Source organism: Anomaloglossus baeobatrachus, assembly GCF_048569485.1.
Source record: "Anomaloglossus baeobatrachus isolate aAnoBae1 chromosome 5 unlocalized genomic scaffold, aAnoBae1.hap1 SUPER_5_unloc_1, whole genome shotgun sequence".
NCBI lineage: Eukaryota > Metazoa > Chordata > Amphibia > Anura > Aromobatidae > Anomaloglossus > Anomaloglossus baeobatrachus.
The window spans coordinates 1,761,953-1,789,553 of record NW_027441784.1 but is presented as its reverse complement, the minus strand read 5'-3'; the positions used below and the strand labels follow the sequence as shown (position 1 = coordinate 1,789,553).

Genomic DNA, 27,601 nt, shown 5'->3' with positions numbered 1-27,601 from the left:
GGATATGGACAGGGACAAGATGGCGGAGAGGCTATTACACCTCACCCTAGAGATCCTCTTCCGGCTTACTGGAGAGGTGAGAGATTCTGATGACGTCACATTACATCATTCTTATCTATGGGAATAACAGATGGACAGAACTGGAGAGGTGAGGACTCTGGAAATGTCTGGAGTGAGATTTATTACTGTGTCTCTCCATAACCAGGATTACACAGTAGTGAAGAAGACCTCTAGTGAGCGCTGTCAGGCCCCTGTGTCTGAGGGATGGGGAAGACCCCTGAGCCCAATCACGGGGCCTCCACCTCACCCCCCGATACATGAGGACATCAATGACCAGAAGATCCTAGAACTCACCTACAAGATGATTGAGCTGCTGACTGGAGAGGTGACACTGCTGGGAATGCTGGGACATTATACAGTAATGCTATGAAGGGATCGGGGGTGACGGTATGATTGTATGTGTCAGGTTCCTATAAGGTATCAGGATGTCACCGTCTATTTCTCCATGGAGGAGTGGGAGTATTTAGAAGGACACAAAGATCTGTACAAGGACGTCATGATGGAGAATCCCCAGCCCCTCACATCACCAGGTAATAGACAGGACTAAATATACACGGCCTATAATTATCTGTATGTAAGGAATGAATTCAGTCCCTGTATGTGTCTCCTCCAGGTCTATCCAGTAAGAGGACAACACCAGAGAGATGTCCCCGTCCTCTTCTCCCACAGGACCGTAAACAAGAAGATCCCGATGTTCCTCAGGATCATCAGGTAGATGGAGAGAAGGTGCCATGAAATCTCCCTATGATGTGTAGACGGCTGTGAAGGTCTTGTGCTTAGTCTTGTTTTATCCTCCAGTATTATATGTGTTAGGCTATGTGCGCACGTTGCGTTCTATTACGCAGCGTAAAATAGTCACTGCATGTGCATCTCAGAACGCAGCCGAAAAGCTGCGTTCTGAGACGCATTCAGCAGAACGCAACGTGCGCACATTCCTGCAGAATTGATGCGTTCTGGATGCTTGCTCTGCCATGGGAAAAGCATCCAGAGCGCACATTTTTGACAGTGCGGTCCCACTCGGCTCTGCTGCATCCCCATAGACTTGCAGCAGAGCCGACTGGGACTGGAATGTCAAAAAGAGCACATGGATGGCTGCGGGAGACAGCCGCGCGATCAGAATGAACCCGGGTGAACTTCACCCGACTTCATTGTGATCGCGCAGCTCTGTCTGGGGGCCGCGGCTTGATTTGCGGTCACACGTGAAGGACTCACCTGTGACCGCAAATCTGAGTGACTGCAGTGAGCCACGCGATCACCGGTGCCGTCACTCAGGTTACCTGAGACCTGTGGCCGCGGGTAACCTGAGTGACGTCCCCGCACACATCCCGACATTACCGCCTACATCCCCGCACACATCCCGACATTACCACCAACATCACCGCACACATCCCGACATTACCGCCCACATCACCGCACACATCTCGACATTACCACCTACATCCCCGCACAGATCCCGACATTACCTCCGACATCCCCGCACACATCCTGACATTACCTCCGACATCCCCGCACACATCATGACATTACCGCCTACATCCCTGCACACATCCCGACATTACCTCCGACATCCCCGCACACATCCCGACACTACAGCCCTCATCATCACCGCACACACACCGGCATTACCTGAGTGACGTCCCCGCTGAAAGCGCGACTCACTTCAGTTTCTACATGGAGCGGACAGGAGCGGCGGTGTTGTACTGCCGCTCCTGTCCGCTTCATGTAGCAGAGCTGGATGTGTCGCGGGACCTCGTGGATTACGCCGGACCTGGAGGGGTATTTGGGGATTTTAATAAAGTGGTGAAAGAGGGTGTTTTTTGTCTTTTATTTCAAATAAAGGATTTTTCGGGTGTATGTGTTTATTTACTTTCAAAAGGTTAATCATTGGGGGTGTCTCATAGACGCCTGCAACGATTAACTAGGACTTAGTGGCAGCTATGGGCTGCTGCCATTAACTCCTTATTACCCAGATTGCCTCCGCACCAGGGCAGTTCTGGATGAGCCGGGTACAGTCCCGGGACTGTCGCATCTAATCCATGTGGCAATTCCGGGCGGCTGCTGGCTGATATTTTTAGGCTGGGGGGCGCCCCATAACGTGGGGCTCCCCATCCTGAGAATACCAGCCTTCAGCCGTGTGGCTTTACCCTGGCTGGTATTAAAATGGGGGGGGACCGCACGCCGTTTTTTTTTAATTATTTATTTATTTTAGTGCACTACATAGACTCGCCCACCGGCGGCTGTGATTGGTTGCAGTGAGACAGCTGTCACTCAGCATGGGGGCGTGTCTGACTGCAACCAATCATAGGCGCCGGTGGGCAGGGAAAGCAGGGAATACGAGATTGAATAATGGACGGCCGGCATATTCAAAAGCAGGAGAAGCCGCCGGAGCAATGGGACAGCCGTGCAGCTGATCGGTGAGTATGAGAGAGGGGGGAGAGGGATAGACCGACAGAGAGAGAGAGACCGACCGACAGGGAGACACAGAGATCGACAGACAGAGAGAGAGAGACCGACATTACAACCAATACGCACAAAAGAAGTGACATGTCACTTCTTAGAACGCGCGCTTTGGGCAGCAGCCGAAGCGCTGCTCTCTAATACGCCACGTGCGCATGGCTCCTGCATAATCTTCATAGATTATGCTGGGGACGCAGGACGCATGCAGTTACGCTGCGGTGTAGATCGCAGCGTAACTGCATGTAAATACACAACGTGCACACATAGCCTTATACTTGTGTAATGAGAGCGGTGGAGATGGCAGGATTAGGAGAGATAAGAGCTTTGATGATTCCTTTTAGTCCTCGTTCACACTACTGTATTTTCAGTGCTGTCCATAAAATAACACAACGTCTCGTCCTCAGACCATTGTTATTGGATGTGGCAGTGCAGATGGGGATTTTCTTTCTCACTGATAGAATCTGCGTGTGAGAATAATCCCAGCATCCTCTAGTGCCGTCCGTAAATCGGAGGAGACTCGTCCATTCAGGTCTGTGTCTGCACAAACCATCAGATTCCCACCAGCTCCACCATACAGCAGACATTGTGTTACGGATACATTGCAGTTCTGTAATGGAGGAAGCTGTAAATGGTCTTGTAAATTATTAATAGCGGCTGTAAATACCGGATTGTATATGGATGACAAATAAGAAAAGACTTGTCCTAGTTTTCTGGATGAAGCTGTGATGATTCTTTATCCGGCCATGTGATCCCGGCATTATAGGCCGTTACATCCCGGGAAGAGAGGATTTATCTACAAAGTGTAAAATCTTTCCCTTCCCTGAATATTTCTGCCTCCGGTCACATCCCGTCTGCCGGTATAACGGGCTCCGCACCACAAAACTTACATCCAACTCATCAATTGTGGTGTATTCTAAGTCACTTTTTTTATCTTCTTGTATTAATTAATGTTTTTTTGTTCCAAATTCTTCATATTGGTCCAAGTAGATAATGAGTTTTGCGCACAATAGAAAGGCTTTGTAATTTTTCCTTTGACCTGTGTTTGTGACTTTTTAGTGCAAAAAGCCTCATGTTTTCCTAAATGGCGACAAGTTTGCACCAAAATATTTGGTTTACATAAAATATCTCGGGTGTGGACTGGAGAACATTTCTGACAAAATTTCCTAGTTTTTAGGTTGAAGTTAGACATACCGTTCCTTGAAAAACTATTCACACCCGGTGAACTTTTCCACATTTTTTCACATTACAGCCACAAACAAATGGATTTTATTGGAGTTTTATGTGATAACAGCACAAAGTAGTAAGTTTGTTCTTGTAAAGTATAAAGGAAATTATACAGGGATTTCTAAACATTTTAAGAAATATAACTCTGAAAATTGTGATGTGCATTAGTATTCATCCCCCTGAGTGAATACTTTGCAGGACCTCCTTTCACTGCAATTACTGCTGCCAGTCTCTTGGGGGATGTGTCTACCAGCTTTGCACATCTACAGGTGACATTTTTGCCCTTTCTACTCTATAAAACAGCTCTATCTCAGGTAAATTGGAAGAAGGCGTCCGTGAAGAAATTTTCAATTCTTATGTTTTGCTTTTAAAAATGTCCACTCTTCCATAAAGGCTAAATTTGTGGAGTTCATGACTTATAGTTGTCCTGTGGACAGATTCTCCCCATGAGCTCTGGATCGCTCCTGCTTTTCCACGGGCCTCTTGGCTGCTTCTCTATAATAGTGCTCTTCTTGCTTGGGATGTCAGTTTAGGTGGACAGCCATGTGTTTGTAGTTTTGCAGTTGTGCTATATGTGACAAACAAGTATCTGGAGATTTGTGTGAGGGGTGAACTGTTCTTAATTAGGCCAGACATATTGTGCTTTTGATTGGCAAATCAAGAGAAGTTAGCCCTTGTTTCATGTCAGACTGACCAGAGCCATATTGTGTGTTAAATGTTAATTGCCTCAGCCTGTTTGACTATGTCAATTAGAGGAATATTATGCAGTCGAATTTAATTGAACCAATGAGAGAACAGCCATCTCCCACTAATCCTGTAAGATACAGTACTCTGAAATGAGAACTGAGGGGTATAAAAAGGACTTTGCTCCTCTTTCCACATTCATTTTGCAGGACTTCAGCCTAAAATCCACATTTTTAGCTGGAAGATCACAGATCTGCTTCACTGCTCAATGCTGAGCCCACAATTGTGCCTGGAGAACCCAGGTGAGGACAATTCAGTTGCCTGGCTACATATCTTGCTGTGCTCAGTCATCTTTCTAACCTTGCCGCTATCTCCTCTCAGTGGGTGCTCATCAAAAGCGAGGCGCTGCTGACTGGGATAGTTAGCCCAGGAAGCCCCGAAGTCGCAAAGATTTTAATCTCTCGCGAGCCAACGGATGGGAGAGACTCTGTCGCTTGTACCATCTTGTGATCTTTCTGGAAATGTACAATATGATTTTTCCTGTTGGTGAACCAGTAACGTCCTACTAAGGTGTGGTTCCCTCACTCTGTGTTGTCTGAGTAGTGTCCTGACCACAAGGAAGAAGTGCGGGCATTCAGTGGGATGAGCCCTGGTCAGAGTGGTCTTTCTGAAGACAGCCAGGCCAGCGGACGACCGTACCCATTGACCCTCGTGTCTCCACACTATACTCCTGCTATTTTTGGATGATGGATTGAAAAGTGCTTAGTGAGATGTTCAGAGCTTTGGCTATTTTTTTTATAACTGAGCCCTGCTTTACTTATCTCCACAACTTTATCCCTGACCTGTCTGGTGGGTTCCTTGGTTTTAAAGATGCTATTTGATCCCTAATGTTCTGAAACAAAACTTGTGAAACCTTCACAAAACAGCTGTAGTTATACTGAGAATAAATGATACAGGTGACTCAATTTACTAATTATGTGACTTCTGGAGGCAACTGGTCACTCAGGGGCATCATACTACAAGGGACTGAATACAAATGCACGTCACAATATTCAGATTTATATTTTTAAATATTTAGAAGAACATCTATCATTTTACTTTACACTTCACAAATACTTGTTACTTAATGCTTGTATATCACATAAAATCACAAAATGCATATACATTTGTGGGTATGACTCTAAAATAAGTGGAAACGTTCCGGGGGTGTGAATACCTTTACAAAGGGCATAATTCCTTCATGACTCTAAAATATCAGACTAGTTCCCTGGATCAATGTCCCATCACAAAATCTAGTACTGATAACCTGCCATAATATACTTTTTACGGAAGGCATCCAAGCCCACCTTGAATTTTTTGTAGTCTATCAACACTTATCACATCATGTGTCGGAGAGTTCCATATTCTCACTGCTCTTACAGTAGAGAATCCCCATCTGTGATTATGACTGAACCTCCTTGTCATCATTGCAGGCCTCAGTTGTAAAAAGCTCAGAAATATCTCAGTAATGCCCCTGATATACTTGTACATTGTAATAAAATCGCCCCATAGACTATGTGTTTGCAGAATGAATAACCCCAGGCTTGCTAACCTGTCTTCCTAATGCAGTCCTTCCATTCCTTTAAGGACATGTGCGCACGTTGCGTAAATACATGCTTTTACGCTGCGTTCTGCACCGCAGCGTAAAAGCATGCGTCCTGCGTCCACAGCACAATCTATGTAGATTGTGCAAATTCCATCCGCACATTGCTTTTTAGAACAGAGTGATTTGCATGCTGTCAAAACGCTGCGTTCTAAAAAGTAACATGTCAGTTGTTTTGTGCGTTCTGGATGCTTTCTCCACTCTGTCTATGGGAGAGGCAGCATCCAGAACACATGAATTCTGCAGGAAATCTGCAGACACCAAACTTTCAGAACGCAGCTTTTCAGCTGCATTCTGAATCGCACAAGCAGTGACTTTACGCTGCGGTGCAGAACGCACATACGTGCGCACATGGCCTAATGGTGGCTCTTCTCTGCACCCGCTCTAGTTCAGTTGTGTCCTCTTCATTCACTGGAGCCCAAAATTGTACAGAATATTGTAAGTGTGGCCGCACTAGTGACTTGTTCATTGCATCCTATTATGTTATCTGCCTTGGCATCAGCTTCCTGGCACTGGTTGGTTTTCTCGTCTACCCACACACCCACGTCTTTTTCAGTGTCATTATTATGCAGAAAGTTTGGAAATATTTAAAAAAAAATTGCAATTTAAAAATCAGACAAAAAAATCTGGAAAGCTAAAAACCTGCAAACATACAAAAAAAAAAACAAGCAAACAGATGAATATTATAAAAGTGTCACGAGCCATACATGTAAAGTAAAAGCTGCTTCTTAATATTATTGGATCAAGAATCTTCATTTCAGTTTCTGCAGCCCAAAACCAGGAACTGTCTTTGTAACGCCCTGGACTATTCAGGTCGTCACAGGGTACTGCACAAACTGCCCTCCCGTGCAGTATTCAACCCCCATGGTTCTGGGAACCTAACCTGCAGTACTGCCTCCACCAGCATTCACAAATCCTACATACATCTTGCACCACACCTGTCAGGCACACCAGTGGACTGCTTAAGCAGGAATAGGGCAGCCCACCTAGGGGTCAAGCAGGGAGGTGTCAGTTCAGTCGAGTAGTAACCTTCGAGCTGTGAGGAGCTCTGAGGAAGCTGGGAGTTGGGGCTCCCAGGGAAGAAGCAGACTGGGTCGCAGACGGTGGTCTGGACCTAGAGGAGTAGGACCCTCGGTCGCAGGGGATTAAGGCTAGGTGCCTAGAACCCGTCGAGGAGGACGGCCAGCAGCCTGGTCTTATCACCGGTCCGGGACCGAAGGCATGGCGAGGTACACGGACCCTAGGTCGAGGAGAAGCGTCAGGCAACCCGGCAATTAACCTGAGGAGAACGGGGCCTTTATGGACTGTTCACACCCAGCTCAGAGATCGGGGTTACTAGCGCAACGAGGGACATAGGGCTTTCCTAGTAAGCGGCCCACTAAAATCCAAAGCGTGAGCCCCTGAGAGCAGGCTCTCTCACTTAGCCACAGTGGGGAGTAGGGCCCGGCAAGCGCCAAGCTACCGGGCCACAAGGGACACTCTAAATTTGTGCCAGGAGCCAGGTCACGGACCACCAGGCAGTGCTGCAGGGGACTGGACCCGGACATGCTCCCCTCGAGAGGCAACGGCAGTCAGAGACTTGGTTTACCCTGTTGTCAGCATCAGCTTCATTGCTGAATGAGTACCCGACTGACCCCCGCACTGCACCCCCATAACCACTATCCAGAGTCCCAGGGCCTACCCCCCCCCTACCCATGGAGGGCAACGTCACCTTGCTGCCCCATTCCATCACCCGGGTACTCCCAACGGCAGCGGTGGTACTCCCAATTACCGTACACCATGGGTGGCATCATAAACTATACTAATGCCCTGTAAATATCCCCCTTTCACATTTGAGTGTGGCCCGGCCCCCGGGTCAGGAGACCCGCGAGCCACGAGTAATCACAAACCCCTAGATCCGAGCAGTTCGATCCACTGCAGGGGCGGCACACCTCCTTCATGCCATATATGTTAGCGTTATTTCTGCGGCCAGTGATCAGATATAAAGTCTCCTGTAATTATAATACTGTACAGGATTCTTTATGATGTCACATCAGGGACGGATTATAGGCGGGGCTCCAGCCCTGGGGCCCCCACCACAAGAGCTTCTGAGGGGGCCGCCACCACTATCGGTGCGGCCACCATTTTATTAACGCCGCAGTGTTGAGGACTGCACTGTACCTTTAAAGATTTTCAATCCCGGCCGTCACTGTGCTGCAGACACGCCCACTGCACGCTGTGTGGGCTGCGTCTGCAAGGATGACGTCACCGCGCGCCTGCTGCTGCTTCTTCGTGCCATAGAGGAGCTTGTGGGAGGACCGGAGCAGAGGACTCAGTGAATGATGGTGAGTGTGACGTCATCCATCATGGTGCCGGGCAAGAGGTTGCAGTGAGGAGGGAGCAGGACGGGATTCCATAGTGTCAGCAGCAGCTCTGCCCGGGATCAGTGTGAGTTATTGCAGGAGTGTGAACTGCTGCAGATCAGGTTGGGCTGTCAGTGCCGGGTCATCAGCCTCATCCCTCCCCTGCAATAACTCACACTGAGCTCCAGCACAAACATCACATCTGAGCCTGCAGCACACATTACACTATATGGCCCATATTACATATAGGATATGTGAGGTGCTGTAGGCCCAGGTGTGATCAGTGCAGGACATTGTATATCTGTGTACATGGTATACCACATCCAGTGTATAGAGCAGTGTGATATACGGTGTACATCGTATACCACATCCATTGTACAGAGCAGTGTGATACAGTTAGGTCCAGAAATATTTGGACAGTGACACAATTTTCGCGAGTTGGGCTCTGCATGCCACCACATTGGATTTGAAATGAAACCTCTACAACAGAATTCAAGTGCAGATTGTAACGTTTAATTTGAAGGTTTGAACAAAAATATCTGATAGAAATTGTAGGAATTGTACACATTTCTTTACAAACACTCCACAATTCAGGAGGTCAAAAGTAATTGGACAAATAAACCAAACCCAAGCAAAATATTTTTATTTTCAATATTTTGTTGCGAATCCTTTGGAGGCAATCACTGCCTTAAGTCTGGAACCCATGGAAATCACCAAACGCTGGGTTTTCTCCTTCTTAATGCTTTGTCAGGCCTTTACAGCCGCAGCCTTCAGGTCTTGCTTGTTTGTGGGTCTTTCCGTCTTAAGTCTGGATTTGAGCAAGTGAAATACATGCTCAATTGGGTTAAGATCAGGTGATTGACTTGGCCATTGCACAATGTTCCACTTTTTGCACTCATGAACTCCTGGGTAGCTTTGGCTATATGCTTGGGGTCATTGTCCATCTGTACTATGAAGCGCCGTCTGATCAACTTTGCGGCATTTGGCTGAATCTGGGCTGAAAGTATATCCCGGTACACTTCAGAATTCATCCGGCTACTCTTGTCTGCTGTTATGTCATCAATAAACACAAGTGATCCAGTGCCATTGAAAGCCATGCATGCCCATGCCATCACGTTGCCTCCACCTTGTTTTACAGAGGATATGGTGTGCCTTGGATCATGTGCCGTTCCCTTTTCTTCTCCAAACTTTTTTCTTCCCATCATTCTGGTACAGGTTGATCTTTGTCTCATCTGTCCATAGAATACTTTTCCAGAACTGAGCTGGTTTCATGAGGTGTTTTTCAGCAAATTTAACTCTGGCCTGTCTATTTTTGGAATTGATGAATGGTTTGCATCTAGATGTGAACCCTTTGTATTTACTTTCATGGAGTCTTCTCTTTACTGTTGACTTAGAGACAGATACACCTACTTCACTGAGAGTGTTCTGGACTTCAGTTGATGTTGTGAACGGGTTCTTCTTCACCAAAGAAAGTATGCGGCGATCATCCACCACTGTTGTCATCCGTGGACGCCCAGGCCTTTTTGAGTTCCCAAGCTCACCAGTCAATTCCTTTTTTCTCAGAATGTACCCGACTGTTGATTTTGCTACTCCAAGCATGTCTGCTATCTCTCTGATGGATTTTTTCTTTTTTTTCAGCCTCAGGATGTTCTGCTTCACCTCAATTGAGAGTTCCTTAGACCGCATGTTGTCTGGTCACAGCAAAAGCTTCCAAATGGAAAACCACACACCTGTAATCAACCCCAGACCTTTTAACTACTTCATTGATTACAGGTTAACGAGGGAGATGCCTTCAGAGTTAATTGCAGCCCTTAGAGTCCCTTGTCCAATTACTTTTGGTCCCTTGAAAAAGAGGAGGCTATGCATTACAGAACTATGATTCCTAAACCCTTTCTCCGATTTGGATGTGAAAACTCTCATATTGCAGCTGGGAGTGTGCACTTTCAGCCCATATTATATATATAATTGTATTTCTGAACATGTTTTTGTAAACAGCTAAAATAACAAAACTTGTGTCACCGTCCAAATATTTCTGGACCTAACTGTATACTGTGTACATGGTATACCACATCCAGTGTATAGAGCAGTGTGATATACTGTGTACATGGTATACCACATCCAGTGTACAGAGCAGTGTGATATACTGTGTACTTGGTATACCACATACAGTGTACAGAGCAGTGTGATATACTGTGTACATGGTATACCACATACAGTGTACAGAGCAGTGTGATATACTGTGTACACACATCAGATGGTGTATAATAATATGTATATTGTATAACATCTGGTGTCTGTATCACAGTAAACCCGGTACTATGTGAGGATGCCTAACACTATCTGGGTCTGTACTGTGCTATATACTGGCTGTATACTACGTGAGGATGCCTAATATTATCTGGGTCTGCACTGTGCTATATACTGGCTGTATACTATATGAGGATGCCTAATACTATCTGTCTCTGCACTGTGCTATATAGGGGCTGTATACTACATGAGGATGCCTAATACTATCTGTCTCTGCACTGTGCTATATAGGGGCTGTGTACTATGTGAAGGTGCTTAATATTTTCTGGTCTGCTCTGTGCTGTATAGGGGCTGTGTACTGTGTGAGGATGCCTAATGCTATCTGGCTCTGCACTGTGCTATATAGGGGCTGTGTACTACATGAGGGTGCCTAATGCTATATGGGTCTGCATTGTGCTATATGGGGGCTGTATACGACATGAAGGTTCCTACTGCTATATAGGTCTGCATTGTACTATATGGGCACTGCTTAATGTAATATGGGGGCTGCATAGTGCCATATGGGGGCTGCATAGTGCCATATGGGGACTGCATAGTGCCATATGGGGGCTGCATAGTGCCATATGGCGGCTGCATAATGCAATATGGGGGCTACATGGGGGCTGCATAATACTATATGGAGGACTATGGGAGCTTCATAACACTATATGGAGGAATATGGGGGCTGCATACTACTATTCCCCCAGAGTTGTATGTCCCCTCCACCCCAGAACTGTATACCCCCAGAGCTGCATGTCACCCTCCACCTCAGAGCTGTTTGTCCCCCCCACCTCAGAGCCACTGCCCCCCTCTAGAGCTGTATGCCCCCCATTGATATATACCCCTTTCCTCAGTAATATGTATGCCCTCCAGTAATGTGTATGTCCCCAGCCTCTCTTGTAATGTATATACAGTGTTAGTGTGCACTATGTGCGGCCATGTCTGTTAGTGACTGCCACCAATCAGCGTGGCACAGACACATGCCCAGGCGGAGCTGGATGGAGACAAGCGGGGAGGTGAATGAGACTGTTGCCGGCTTCCCAATATGAGAAATATATATAAAAATTTAAAAATTTGTCTGTGTGCATGTATGATGTGTATCTATGTATGTCAGTGTATATGACTGTGTCTAGATTTATGTCTGTTTATATGTGTTTTTGTGAATTTCTCTTTAAATATATATGGGTACGTATGCCTGTATGTGTATGTATCTGTGCATGTCTATGTGTGGATGGGGCCCACTGAGACTCTTTCGCCCAGGGCCTACAAAAACCTGGAGCCGGCCCTGCGTGTACCAGTCATGTATTCTCCTGTACACTGTACAGGGGCGTACCTTTGGGGGGCATGCGGCATATTTGCCCCTGCACAGCAATCAGGGGGGCACCATTGGAAAGTGTGAGGCAGCAGTATGGTGGGAGAAAATTGTAAGTGGACAGTATTGGGAAAGAAAAGTGTGAGGGGCATAGTATAGAGACTGGATAGTGGGGGGGAATAAGCAGTAAAGAGAAGGGGCAGCATGGTGGCCAGTGTGAGGTCACAGTATGGAGGGCACAGTATGCTGAGGAGGGGGAATGTGAGATGGAGGTATCATGTAGTGACTGGATAGTGAAGGAGGTAGGCAGTATAGAGAAGGGGCAGCATGGTGGCCAGTGTGAGGGTACAGTATGCTGAGGAGGGAGAATGTGAGATGGAGGTACAGTACAGTGACTGGATAGTGAAGGATATAGGCAGTATAGAGAAGTGAGAGCACAGTATGGAGGGCACAGTATGCTGAAGAGGGGGAATGAGAGACTGAGGTGCAGTGTACAGAAGGGGCAGTATGGTGGCCAGTGTGAGGGTACAGTATGCTGAGGAGTGGGAATGTGAGACGGAGGTACAGTATAGTGACTGGATAGTGAAGGAGGTAGGCAGTATAGAGAAGGAGCAATATGGTGGCCAGTGTGAGGGCACAGTATGGAGGACACAGTATGCTGAGAAGGGGGAAAGTGAGACGGAGGTACAGTATAGTGACTGGATAATGAAGCAGGTAGGCAGTATAGAGAAGGGGCAGCATAGTGGCCAGTGTGAGGACACAGTATGCTGAGGAGGGGGAATGTGAGACTGAGGTGCAGTGTAGAGAAGGGGCCGTATGGTGGCCAGTGTGAGGGCACAGTATGGAGGACACAGTATGCTGAGGAGGGGAATGCAAGACTGAGGTGCAGTATAGTGACTGGATCGTGAAGGAGACAGGCAGTATAGAGAAGGGGCAGCATGGTGGCTAGTGTGAGGGCACAGTATGCTGAGGAGTGGGAATGTGAGACAGAGGTATAGTATAGTGACTGTATAGTGAAGGAGGTAGGCAGTATAGAGAAGGGGCAGCATGGTGGCCAGTGTGAGGGCACAGTATGGAGGGCACAGTATGCTGAGGAGGGGGGAATGTGAGACAGAGGTATAGTATAGTAACTATATAGTGAAGGAGGTAGGCAGTATAGAGAAGGGGCAGCATGGTGGCCAGTGTGAGGGCACAGTATGGAGGGCACAGTATGCTGAGGAGGGGGGAATGTGAGACAGAGGTATAGTATAGTAACTATATAGTGAAGGAGGTAGGCAGTATAGAGAAGGGGCAGCATGGTGGCCAGTGTGAGGGCACAGTATGGAGGGCACAGTATGCTGAGAAGGGGGAATGTGAGACTGAGGTGCTGTATTTATATCTTAATGCTACAGTTCGTGCTCTACTGTTATGGCTAAAAATGTTAACATTATTGGGCCCCCACCAAACTTTCTGCCCAGGGGCCCCCACCAACCTTAATCTGGCCCTGTGTTACATCGTCATCTTCTCCCCATTTAGTTCCCTACAATATCAGATCCTCTCAGTGGAGATCTTCTATATAAGAGAATTCTCCTAATTGAACCATCAAGGATGGATGTGGACAGGGACAAGATGGCGCAGAGGATATTACACCTCACCCTAGAGATTCTCTTCCGGCTTACTAGAGAGGTGAGAGATTCTGATGACGTCACATTACATCATTCTTATCTATGGGAATAACAGATGGACAGAACTTGAGAGGTGAGGACTCTGGAAATGTCTGTAGTGAGATTTATTACTGTGTCTCTCCATAACCAGGATTACACAGTAGTGAAGAAGACCTCTAGTGAGCGCTGTCAGGCCCCTGTGTCTGAGGGATGGGGAAGACCCCTGAGCCCAATCACGTGGCCTCCACCTCACCCCCTGATACATGAGGACATCAATAACCAGAAGATCCTAGAACTCACCTACAAGATGATTGAGCTGCTGACTGGAGAGGTGACACTGCTGGGAATGCTGGGACATTATACAGTAACGCTATGAAGGGATCGGGGGTGACGGTATCATTGTATGTGTCAGGTTCCTATAAGGTTTCAGGACGTCACCGTCTATTTCTCCATGGAGGAGTGGGAGTATTTAGAAGGACACAAAGATCTGTACAAGGACGGCATGATGGAGGATTCCCAGCCCCTCACATCACCAGGTAATTGACAGGACTAAATACACATGGCCTATAATTATCTGTATGTAAGGAATGAATTCAGTCCCTGTATGTGTCTCCTCCAGGTCTATCCAGTAAGAGGACAACACCAGAGAGAGGTTCCCGTCCTCTTCTCCCACAGGACTGTAAACAAGAAGATCCCGATGTTCCTCAGGATGTGTTTCCTCCAGCTCTATCCAGTAAGAGATATCTACTTATGTACTCTCTGCACTAATTTTGTGTTTACATTTTTAGGCTTTCTGCTCTGTTTTTTTTCAGCTGTATTTTCTTTGCTTCTGCTTCTTCTGCTGTTTGTTTCTAGTCCCTTCTCTATGTTGTTATGAAGGCAACTCAAAGACCTGCAGAGGGTTCATGAACACCCTGTTTCCCTAAAAATAAGCCCTAGTTATAGTCAGGGCCAGCGTTGGGAGGAGTCAAACTGTGCAATTTCTCAGGAACCCCAGTTTCTTATGATCCCCATCAGTTGTATTCTAAGGTTGATTGTTTAAGGACCTTTTATGAAGTCATGTGACATGATGTATCCAAAGGTCTTTTAAATCTAGGAGTCTAAAAGAACTGACCAGGACACAGGCTGGCATGAGTCTAAAGCTGAAGAGCAGACAGGCTGGTGTGTGTGTGTGTGTGTGTGTGTGTGTGTGTGTGTGTGTGTGTGTGTGTGTGTGTGTGTCTGAATAATAGAAACAAAGAGTTACAGCCGCACACTTAAATACCAAATTTTTAAACTAACAAAAAATATCTAATAAAATTATTGCTTTAGAGAATGTGAACTACTGGGAAACTACCCTGGAAGGATTGGAGACACCTACAAAAGGAGATTTGACATCTAGACCTTGTTTCTTCAAAGCAATTATGCCAGAATTCTGACAGAAATCACTTTTCAATCAATTTTTTATGCAACACAGAGTTGTGAAAAAAGATTGTGCGACTAAATCATCACAGTGCACTGTGGTGACCTCACTCGCATGTCCTTCAGCTCCCAGCAGTACAAGCAGACATGGCCTCCTCTTACTGGTAATTCATAGCAAAATGTATGGCCTCCGGCGCCACTGCGAACAAGCTGACTATCAAGCACGTGACTGTGATCAGAGGAGGCCTGATGGGTGCCGGGATAGCGCAGGTAGCTGCAGCAAACAGACACACTGTTGTTTTTGTGGACCAGACTGATGACATCTTGAAAAAGTTTGCCAAAAGTATTGAAGACAGCTTGAAAATGGTCACTAAGAAGATGTTTGCGGACAAGCCTGAGGCTGATTCACAATTCATCAGCAAAACCCTCTGATACTTCAGCAGAAGCACAGACCCAGCAGCCGTGGTGCACAGCAATGATCTGGTGGTAGAAGTCATAATAGAAAACATGGAAGTGAAAAATGCACTAATGAAGACACTGGACAAATTTGCACCAGAACACACCATATTTGCCAGCAACACTTCCTCATAGCTGACATAGCCAACTCCACAACTAGGCAGGATCAGTTCGGAGGGCTGCATTTCTTTAATCCAATGATGAAGCTGGTGGAGGTCATTAAGACACCAATGACTGGGGGGCGGAGCCTGGACCGGGATGTGAGCGCACGCGAGGAGACACTCTCCCGCTGACTCACCGTGACACCGCCGGAACCACTGCATGGCCGACGGGTATAGTGGCACCGGAGGACAAGGGAAGGACCCGACTCCCAGCAGAAAAAGTTCCAGCTCCTGAATCAGCGAGATGACCAAGCGGCGGCAGAAGGAAGTGGGAGCCGGGAAAGTGCCTGGCTTACAAGATGGCACCGAGGTCAGAGAGGAGCCAGAGAAGGCAAACGTAGCCTGCCAGCGCCGCATGGAAGCGGCTGCAAAGCTGGCATAGTATGCAAGGCAATCGGAGGAACCTCTGGGGGAGCCTGGTAAGATGGTGGAAGAAAACGGGAGGAGGAGGAAGACCCGGAGGAGGCTGAAGGAGCAAGGGGAGAATCAGGGGAAGATAAACAGGATGAGGATTCAGGAGAGCAGCAGGCAGCAGATGAAATACAGAAGAACCCCACTATTAAGGATGTATTTCAGGTGGTCTCCTTCTGCAAACAGGCCCTCACAACTTTAACCCAGCAGGTGCTGGGAATAAAGGGAGATATAGCTACTCTCAAAAAAGATCAGAAGAAAGCTGATATGAGAACCAGTGCTGTGGAAGAAAGAGTGGGGACAGCTGAGGATCACATAGTTGCACTACAAAAAGCAGAGAGAAAATTCCAGAAGCAGATATCTGAGATGGCCACAAAAACAGACGACTTGGAGAACCGTTCCAGGAGGAACAATATAAGACTGGTGGGCATCCCAGAAAGAGCTGAGGGAAGAAATCCTACTGACTTCATAGAAATGTGACTTAAAGAGAAGATTATAGCTATACGCTATTGAAAGGGCATACAGGGTTCCAATGCAACCGCAGCTACCTGGCAAGGGACCTCGTTTGATGCTGGCGAAGCTTCTTAACTACAGAGACCGGAATATTATTCTACGCAAGACACGGGATATGGAGACCCTGACAATAGATGGACACCCAGTAGCTATATACCCTGACTACTCTGTACTGAAACAAAGAATGCAATTCACAAGGGTAAAGAGACGACTCCGAGAGCTGGAGGTTAAATACTCCATGATTTTCCCAGCAAAACTCCGAGTAGTAGCACTGGAGAAGGTTCACTTCTTTCTTGATCCGGAAGAAGTCATGAAGTGGATAGACATCAATGCAAGGAAGCCCGCAAGCAACAGGAGAAGGATAGAAGCTAGCTACGAGCGATATTGCAATCTCGTGATTTTCCTGGGATTCAAGACTGGTTATTCATAAGCAATTGCATACACTAGAAGAGGAGGAAACTTCATAGGCCCATCTTTGTTGTAGAGACAGTACCTCCTTTTTTTTTGTTTTTTTTTTTTCTACCGGGTTATCATTGTTGATCTCCTGCTCCTGTTCCTGAGTGTTAGATGAGACAGCGGAATTCACTAACAATAAGCTGGACAATGACAGGAGGTCGATAATAATTCTTTTTTCTTATGGCCGTTCAGCGGCGATTGAAAAATATTTAAGTTTTCAAATTTTCAGGTTAACTGTTTACATTATATGAAATTTGCAAATGAAAACGAATATGGTTAAGGCGGGAGGTGAGTTAGGGGGTTCTGCTCACTAGGATGAGACAGGTTTGGTATGGGAGAAAAAGAGGAGAGAGGTTGACCGGTCTAGGACAGATAGACCTCATTCCCCATAAGGGAGTTAAAGATGTAAATCGGAGGTGGAGGAGTTTAGTTGGGGAGGGCTAGGGAAGGGCTAGGGAAGGGAAAGACTCAGCGTACAGAGGGACAAAATGCCTGTACAAAGATAACCTGTGATTCAATATGGGAGAGGAGATTAAAGTATTATGTTGGAATGTAAGGGGACTGTCAGATAGAGGTAGAAGAGATGCAATGATAAAATATATGCTAGACCAGAGACCATCAGTAATGTGTTTATTGGAGATGCATTTGACAAGTGAAACGACGAATGTACTGAACAAACGATGGGTGCAAAAGGCATATCATTTTACTTTCTCTACCTATGCTAGCGGGGTCTCTATGTTGGTTCATAGATCCGCCCAATATGAAGAAGTGGAGACATGGATAGACACAGAGGGACAATATGTAATGGTGATCTGTAAGTTGTATGGACATTACTATGCATTACTGCTATATATGTTCCGCTGCCTTACACGAGTGCCAAAATTAGAGAGGTGAGAGAGCGCTTGGCTAAATGGGGGAATTTGCCATTCTTGTTGGTCGGTGACTTTAATAATGTCATAGATGCATATTGGGACAGGAGCAAAAAATCACGGGAGACGCGAAGTGATGGAGCGACAGGGTTTGGTACCTTTATCCAAGAATTGGGGTTGGTAGACGTTTGGAGGATAAGAAATTTGGGGGTGACCTGGTTTTCCTGTCACTCCGCGACCCTTGGTACGCTTTCACGTATAGACCTGGCCTTGGGAAATGATCTGATGGATTCTGGGATTGCGCATGTTGAATATTTGACTAGAGTAATATCGGATCATAGTCCAATCCTGATATCTATTATAAAACGAGGAGTGGGGGAGAGGCTAACAAGAGAATGGAAGTTACACCCGGTTTGGTTAAATTGTATTGACATGGACGGTATATCTAGTGAGATGCTGGAATATTTTACCCTTAAGGCCCTGTCACACACACAGATAAATCTGTGGTTGCAGTGAAATTTTGGACAATCAGTGCCAGGTTTGTGGCTGTGTACAAATGGAACAATATGGCCATGATTTCACTGCAACCACAGATCTGCCAAAGGTTTATCTGTGTGTGTGTGTGTGTGTGTGTGTGTGTGTGAGAGTGTGAGACAGGGCCTTAAATAGAGGTAGTGCGGATCCTTTGGTAGTTTGGAACGCCATGAAGGCATACCTTAGAGGCCTTTTATTTAGAGACGTTTGCCAGTGTAAGTCTCGTAGTAGACAAGGGGAAATTGATTGCTTAGAGGCTTTGAAGGGAGCAGAAGCAGAGATGGTAGCACAGCCCACACCAGAGTATAGGCAAAAGCTAAAAGCAGCTCAGGAAGAAGTTAATAAAGTGCTATTGAAGAAAGCAGCAGGAAACAGGCTTTTCAGAGAGAACGTCTATATGGAGGGAGAAAAGGTGGGACACCTGTTGTCGGTGGTGACGGCAGCCCAGAGAAAACCATCCTTTGTACACTGCATTCGCACCACAGCGGGAGATTTGGTCACGGAGGGGAAAGATATTTTGGACACGTTCGCAGCCTTTTATGAGGAATTGTACTCCACTAGAGGGGAGTCGATACAGCAGAACCTAGAGATTTTCTTAGATACAATGACATTACCCAAAATAGCATAGACAGAGAGACACAGTCTGGAGGCCCAAATTACACTTGAGGAGATGGAGAGAGCTTTGCATGGCATGGCAAATGAAAAAGCCCCAGGGGTGGATGGATTGCCGGTGGAGGTGTACAAATCTCTGGAAGAAATACTCTTACCCAATTTGTTGAATGTCTTGGAGGAGGCAAGAGAGCGGGGGACACTGCCAGCGTCTATGAGGGAGGCGATAATAACAGTAATACTTAAAGAGGATAAAGATCCAAAACTCCCCGAGTCATACCGGCCCATTTCACTGTTAACGACTTATGTTAAAATTTTGGCCAAAGTACTCTCTAATCGATTAACCGAAGTGATATCTGCTCGAATTCACCCAGATCAGTCGGGTTTCATGCCTAGTAGATCTACGGCGAAGAATATACGAGGATTATACCTTAACATGCAGCTACCGGTGGACAATCCAGGACAGAGGGTGATAGCTTCGTTAGATGCCCATAAGGCATTTGACAGTGTGGAATGGGGGTATCTATGGGAAGCGCTAAGACATATGGAATTTGGCCCTAACTTTACATCTTGGATACAGCTGTTATATGCTAGACCAGTGGCTAAAGTGAAAATTAATGAAATGTTGTCACACACAGTGGACTTACAAAGGGGTACTCGTCAGGGTTGCCCGCTCTCGCCTCTCCTTTTTGCTCTAGCGGGGTAACCACTGGCGGCTGCTATACGGCAGAACAGAGACATAAAGGGATTTGTATATGGCCCTCTAGAAGAAAAGATAGCCCTCTATGCAGACAACATTCTGTTATTATTCGCAGACCCAGGGGCATCATTGAGCCATGCCATGCAGGTGATCGAACGGTTCGGAAGGATCTTTGGACTGTCTGTAAATTGGACCAAATCAAACCTTTTCCAGGTGGACGCCGGAATAGACGGGTCTACCTAGGGTGATCAGGTTAACAGATTGCGGGTTGTGGACCAGTTTATATATCTGGGCATACAGGTATCCTTACCAATTGGGAATTACATCACTATTAATCTAGTCCCTTTGCTGAACCAACTGCGTAGTAAGATAACTGCTTGGAATAAGCTTTATTTATCAGTAATAGGACGGATTAACCTTATTAAAATGGTAATATGCCCATGATATTCTACGTGATACACAATACTCCTATCTGTATCCCTCAGAGTCACTTTAAGGAGATTGATTCTATGTTCCGTGCTCTAATATAAAAGAACAAACAAGCCAGACTCAAACTTGAAAGGTTGCAGAGACCAAAGGACGAGGGAGGGTTAGCGTTACCCAATCCAGGAATATATTATCTGGCAGCTCAGAGTAAACATTTCAGGGGATGGGCGAATTTAGTGGCGGTGGATCCAGCATCTAGATTGTTGGGGCATGTTTTACATCGACGACCATTGGTGTTAGGATTGGAGGACGGATCATTTGGGAGACAAGGGAAAACAAACCCTACACTTAATTTGATGAACAGAATTTGGAGAAAGATCAAGCAGATGAGGGGGGTTACGGCAATAACTGAATTCACTCCGGTGTGGGAAAATGATAACTGCTCTGAGATATATAAGATAGGCAAAATTAAGGAATGGGCACGTAAAGGTATATGGTATATGTGGCAAATTCTAGACCAGAGACATTAGAAGCTGTTTACACAAATACAAGATGAATTTGTGATATCTCCATCCGGGTGGTACCACTATAAACGAATGGCACATGCAGTAGAGGCTCAGAGGGTTAAACAATTCATTGCTGGTTCAGGCCGACTTAGTATTGAAATATGTGTGTAGTAGTGTGCCCACAAGAGGAATCATATCAACTATATATAGGGATCTATTGCATACATATTTGCTTAACCACCCAGTAAGAACTAGAACTAAATGGGAGGCAGAGATAGACGGGATCACTGATGAGGTGTGGGAAAGTGTCCTGGAGTACATACCGAAATTATCAATAAGTGAACCAGCAAGATTGTCCCATCTGTATGTGGTGAATAGGGCGTATAGATCCCCACTAATTATGTGTAAAATGGGACTGAGGAGTAACTCTGACTGCCCTAGATGCAATGGAGACGATGCCGGCATCTTCCATATGATGTGGACGTGCCCCAGGTTGACGTCTTTCTGGATAACTGTTCTTAACAAAATAGAAGGAGTTTATAGATGCAAACTTCCCAAACAACCTTTGGTATGTCTCCTAGGTTATGTGGAGGAAATCAGAGTAGACAACATTTTTAAAATAGTGATAGCCAGATTGCTGTATGCGGCCAGGAAAGTAATTGCCAAACATTGGATGCAGGGGGACCCACCGACTAGAGGGGAATTTATCGCATATCTTAATCATATTGCTCGGATGGAGAGAAGTATATATGGGAAAAGGAAACCACTTGCACTTTTTGATAGACTGTGGAATCCGTGGTTGCAGTATGGATAAATATTAGGGCTGGGAGATGTTGGTCTCTGAGCAGGGATACCTGGTTCTACACATTCCAATATATGTCACTGAAAGGCACAAATGTGAGATCTTTTATATAGATGTGGGTAATATGTACGCTGAGGGGGGAGGGGTTGTTGGGGATGGAAAGTTTGTAGTTATGTTTATTATTGCTGAAAATTTGACATTGGCTTTGTATATTTAATGAAAAATAAAAAATATTTGATTAAAGACAACAATGACTAGCCAAACAACTTCTCACTCTCTCATAAACTTCAGTAAAGCAATGGGAAAGACGCCTGTGTCATGTAAACACAACCCAGGCTTCATTGTTAACCGTCTTTTGGTACCATACCTAATGGAATTTGTGCATCTTCATGAAAGAGGTCATGCATCTGAGGAAGACATGGATTTTGCAATGAAATTGGGGGCCCGTTACCCAATGGGTCCTTTTGAGCTTTTGGATTATGTTGGTCTTGACAATAGTAAATACATAAATACATCATTGATGGTTGGTACCAGATGGAACCTGAAAACCCCTTTTTTGCCCCCAGTGAATTGCTCAATAAGCTTGGAAAGAAGACCAGAGAAGGATTTTATAAGGACAGATGGTTGGCCTGGCTGCACTGCAGAGTTATATTGTTATAGTCTCATGTTTTCTTTGATTACGATGACCGTTGTTGGTTTTACATTGCACGGTTTTCTCAGCACTTATTAACACTCTAGTGCCTTACAGTCATGATTCTCTATTTCATCAACATCCTTTTGTACCGCTGATTCCAAACATTGATATGTCATAGCCATTCTACAGTCAATAATAAATGAATGTACAAAAAATAAATTGTGCAACTTTTGGAGGTTTCACGCCAATTTTAACCAGCTTTGCCAAATTGGGCAGAGCTAGGCCAGAAGAAGGGTGTGATGCCACCGCTTCTCTAATTCATAACAAACTGCGGCGTTCCCTATGCCAGAAATCTTACGCCAGTCCCTGACATCAATTTTCATTGTACATTGCCGGTCTTGATGAATTGGAGACCTAATGTTTATCTGCACAGACCCTGCTACCTGCTTTGGTTACAAAGCCTAAGGATAGGCCATCAATGTTACACTCCCGGACAAACCCATTAAATATTTGGCATCTGTCTTCTTCGAAAAAAAACCTTTTTGAAATTGTCTATGTTGTGGATCAATGTCACAACCAGACGGTTGCAGGCATCGCCAACTGTCATGGCGGTATCAGGATCTGTGGAAATTACAGATTCTGGCACTCTGCTAACTTCTCTGATGTCTGTGAGCAATGCAGTGAGACGCAGGTGTTGAACCACATACTTAGTAAAACTAGCAAGAGTTATTCTTTGCTGGGCTCCTTGTTAATGTCTTTGATTACATGCTGTAGGGGAGCCAGTATCTTTCGCTCCCCTTCTGTATATGCTGGCTGGACTATTCCATTAACGCCAGCTATAATTTACCTATACAAGTGTGGTGAGGTGTTGTGATACAAACTAGTGGTTGTTGTGCATTATTGCTGTGAGCAGTTGTGGTGTTAACCCTTGTTATTTTTGCCTTCCTGCTCTTGCTTTTCTTCTTAGTATCTCACTGTTTATTTCTGTGAGTTTGCGGTGTGTCTGAAATTTGGTTTTACCGTCTGTCTTAATCTGTATTTCCATCCTACTCCTACCCCTTCTTCCACGTTCAGGGGTAATCCAGAGGTTAGGGATAGCTAAGGTCTCCTAGCATGAGGAAAGTATAGGAGCCCCCGTCCCTCATTATCCTACAGTCACATTGCAACAATCAATCAGATTATTTACTGTAGCACATTCCAGAGAACGAAGATGTAACTCTTAGATCTCGAAATTGGAAAACAAATTCAGAATAATTTGTTTCCTAATTTAATTTCTGATGTTATGGTTAAAAAACTAAATCTACTTTCGAAATTATATGATTAAAAAATAATAACATTGTGTTTATTTATAGCCGATGACTGTATCAGGAGTTCAGATGGACATCTAATATCTTCAAAATTTAAAACAGATGATCAAACTATCACACATAATACATATGAAGAGCATGCTGCTGTCCCAGATATACCTCCAGTCCTTCATTGGAAAGCTTTATCATCTGATCTTTTCAAACAAGTCCAAAATTACGAATTATCACAGAATTGTAATCAAAATAAAAGTTACAGAAAGGATGTGGAACATGAGACAGCTCCTACAAGGGAGAAACCATTTTCATGTTCAGCGTGTGGGAAATGTTTTATTTGTAAATCACACCTTGTTAGACATCAAAAAATTCACACAGGGGAGAAGCTATTTTCATGTTCAAAATGTGGGAAATGTTTTATTCAGAAATCAGCCCTTGTAAGACATCAGAAAAAACACACAGGGGAGAAGCCATTTTCATGTTCAGAATGTGGGAAATGTTTTAGTTGGAAATCAGATCTTATTTTCCATCAAAGATCTCACACAGGGGAGAAGCCATTTTCATGTTCAGAGTGTGGGAAATGTTTTATTCGGAAATCACACCTTGTAAGACATCAGAAAAATCACACAGGGGAGAAGCCATTTTCATGTTCAGAATGTGGGAAATGTTTTAGTTGGAAATCAGATCTTATTTTCCATCAAAGATCTCACACAGGGGAGAAGCCATTTTCATGTTCAGAGTGTGGGAAATGTTTTATTCAGAAATCAGACCTTGTTAGACATCAGAAAAAACACACAGGGGAGAAGCCATTTTCATGTTCAGAGTGTGGGAAATGTTTTATTCAGAAATCACAACTTGTTGGACATCAGAAAAAACACACAGGGGAGAAGCCATTTTCATGTTCAGAGTGTGGGAAATGTTTTATTCGGAAATTTCAGCTTGTTGAACATCAGAAAAAACACACAGGGGAGAAGCCATTTTCATGTTCAGAGTGTGGGAAATGTTTTATTCGGAAATCAAACCTTGTTACACATCAGAAAAATCACACAGGGGAGAAGCCATTTTCATGTTCAGAGTGTGGGAAATGTTTTATTCGGAAATCAGATTTTGTTTGGCATCAAAGATCTCACACAGGGGAGAAGCCATTTTCATGTTCAGAGTGTGGGAAATGTTTTATTCAAAAATCAAACCTTGTTAGACATCAGAAAAATCACACAGGGGAGAAGCCATTTTCATGTTCAGAGTGTGGGAAATGTTTTATTCAGAAATCACACCTTGTTAGACATCAGAAAAATCACACAGGGGAGAAGCCATTTTCATGTTCAGAGTGTGGGAAATGTTTTATTCAGAAATCAGACCTTGTTAGACATCAGAAAAAACACACAGGGGAGAAGCCATTTTAATGTTCAGAATGTGGGAAATGTTTTAGTTGGAAATCAGATCTTATTTTCCATCAAAGATCTCACACAGGGGAGAAGCCATTTTCATGTTCAGAGTGTGGGAAATGTTTTAGTTGGAAATCAGATCTTATTTTCCATCAAAGATCTCACACAGGGGAGAAGCCATTTTCATGTTCAGAGTGTGGGAAATGTTTTATTCGGAAATTTCAGCTTGTTGAACATCAGAAAAAACACACAGGGGAGAAGCCATTTTCATGTTCAGAGTGTGGGAAATGTTTTATTCGGAAATCAAACCTTGTTAGACATCAGAAAAATCACACAGGGGAGAAGCCATTTTCATGTTCAGAGTGTGGGAAATGTTTTATTCAGAAATCACACCTTGTTGTTCATCAAAGATGTCACAGAGTGGAGAAGCCATTTTCATGCCCAGAATGTGGTAAATGTTTTACTAGGAAATCAGGTCTTGTTTACCATGAAAAAAAATCACACAAAATAAACCATTTTTATGTTGTGAATGTGGAAAATGTTATTGTCAGAAATCACATCTTGTTAAACATGTGAAGAAGCCGCAATAATTGAAATGTGTAACTGGTAAATCAAGTCTTGCCGACAATCAGAAAACCACCAGAGCAGAGCAGCCTCTCTTGTTTTCAGAATTTGCCAAATGTTTTTTGTATCATTAATCAGGTCCTGTTGTCAGATGAGTCACATGGGAGAAGCCATCATGATGTACTATAATTCAAAGGGTTTATCCAAAAATCAGCTACAATTGCTCAAGTAAGAATTGGTGAGGGAAAGAAAAATTCTCTCTCTTTTTAAACTCATCGTATTTTTCGGACCATAAGACATACCTAGGTTTTGAAGGAGAAAAATAGGGAAAACGATTGAAGCAAAAATGTTGTCATGACACACTGTTATGGGGGATCTGCTGCTGACACTGTTACAGGGGTAATATCCCCCAGTTTCTAGTGCAATGTGTTTGATGACTTTCCCCTTAAATAGTGCTTATAACAAATCTGTGGCTGCTTTTATTATTTACTAAAACAGTGAAGAGCCACAGATTAGTGAATTTTTTAAATATAACGCAGTGCCAAAAGTGTCCCTAATGTCCCCCAAAAGGAACTTCCAGGTTGTGAGATCCCACAACCCTCAGCGATCACTCTCACAGTGAAAGAGTGAGCTCTACGACCCCAGCTCTGCAGCATCCTTCTTAACCAGTTCAGTAAAACCTTAAAAAAATATGTGACTGTGCTGGATTATTTGAGAGAGCAGTGTCTCGTGCTTAGAGCTTGGTAGTACGTGGCCGTAAAGAGGCGTGGCTACGGGACCCGGTAGTTTAACAATGTTGAAAAATACCAGTGGTTTAACGATGCCATAGAACTGTTAGGTATTGGTATTTTCGTTTATTGTTTTTCACAGTTTGTTATTTTCCATATAGAAAAGGTTAGTGAATAAGTGCATAGTCAATCAGGGTTTAAATTAATGCAGAAGTTACCTAATTTGCAACCAGATTCTTTACAGTGTGTACACCCGGTACATGGACTTTGTTTATATATATATATAAACATAGTAAAAATGGACCATTTTCACAGGACTGGCGTGATCAACACGAACTTGTGTATTGTACATAGTTGCACCTCCTGTGCCAACCAGAGTCATCTAACACAAGACCTGGGACCTTAACCTGGTCATGGACCCGTGGATAGGTATCCAGAGGTCAGGTTGTTTGGGTGGCGGGTTATTGGGATCCGGGACATTGGGACTGGACTGTCGCAGGAAGGGGCTGCAACAGAGCAGGTTGAGTCCCCGCTACTACTGAAACTGGTAGCGTTCCACCGTTGGGAGATGAACTCTTAATAAAGTTTAGTAACATTTAAGTAACCAGCCTCCCTAATGTGGGATGTATTTGTAAGTAAATGTTTTACCCTTTTTTCTTCCAATTGAAAAAAAAAAAATAAACCTCTGATGTCCTGTAGGTCGGGGATGAGCTACGCTTAACCAAGGGGGAATGTGATGCCCAGGCCTATCAGGACGTCACCGGGTACTGTGCAATCTGCCCTTCTGTGCAGTATCCACCTCCTTGGTTACCGATCCCTAACCTTTGGTGTTGCCAAGAACAAGCTAATCAAAATCTTAGGAACACTCTGCACCACACCCACCAGACACACCAGTGGACGGCCTGAGTGGAATAGGGTCGCCCACTTGGGGGGTTGGTTAAGGGGGGATCAGCAGTGTCAGGAGCAGTTCAGTTGTGGAGTGACTCTCGAGAGGAGAGGTTAGGAGCACGGCTCCTTGAGACTAATAGGTGACAGACGTTGGTCTGGACCTGGTAGGAGCTGGAACCCTGCTCGCAGGGGATCGTGACAAGGGGCACGGACTGTCAAGGAGGACAGCCGGCGGCCTTGTGCCATCTCCGGGCAGGGGCCAGGGCACGGTGAGGTACGTGACCCTAGGTCAGGGAGTAGCTTCAGGCGTCCTGACAATTTACCCGACGAGGACGGAGCCTTTAAGATCCGTTCTCCACCCACTCCAAAATCGGGGTACTAGCACAACGAGGGGGCTAGAACTTTCCACTACACGATCAAGAAAATCCCAAGCGTGAACCTTGAGAGCAAGCTCACCCAGTTAGCCATACTGGTGAGCGGGACCCGATTAGTTCTACACTAAAGGGACCAACTAGAAGACAAAGGTGCCAAGGCAAAGGTCACAGACTAACAGGCAACACCAACAAGCACGGGATCCAGGCGTGCTCCCTCCCAGCGGCAGCGGTGT

General features: G+C 45.1%; 1 protein-coding gene and 1 pseudogene across 1 annotated transcript; both read left to right on the top strand.

The window, feature by feature from the left end:
• On the top strand, positions 1 to 27,601 carry LOC142258739 (uncharacterized). The gene is given in 9 exon segments (XM_075331351.1): positions 1 to 385; positions 467 to 590; positions 674 to 771; positions 13,523 to 13,672; positions 13,802 to 13,981; positions 14,063 to 14,186; positions 14,270 to 14,383; positions 23,481 to 24,758; positions 24,924 to 27,601. Coding segments are annotated over 9 exon segments (2,790 nt in total). The 5' UTR covers positions 1 to 130; the 3' UTR covers positions 25,391 to 27,601.
• Positions 15,199 to 23,010, top strand: LOC142258753 (hydroxyacyl-coenzyme A dehydrogenase, mitochondrial-like; annotated as a pseudogene).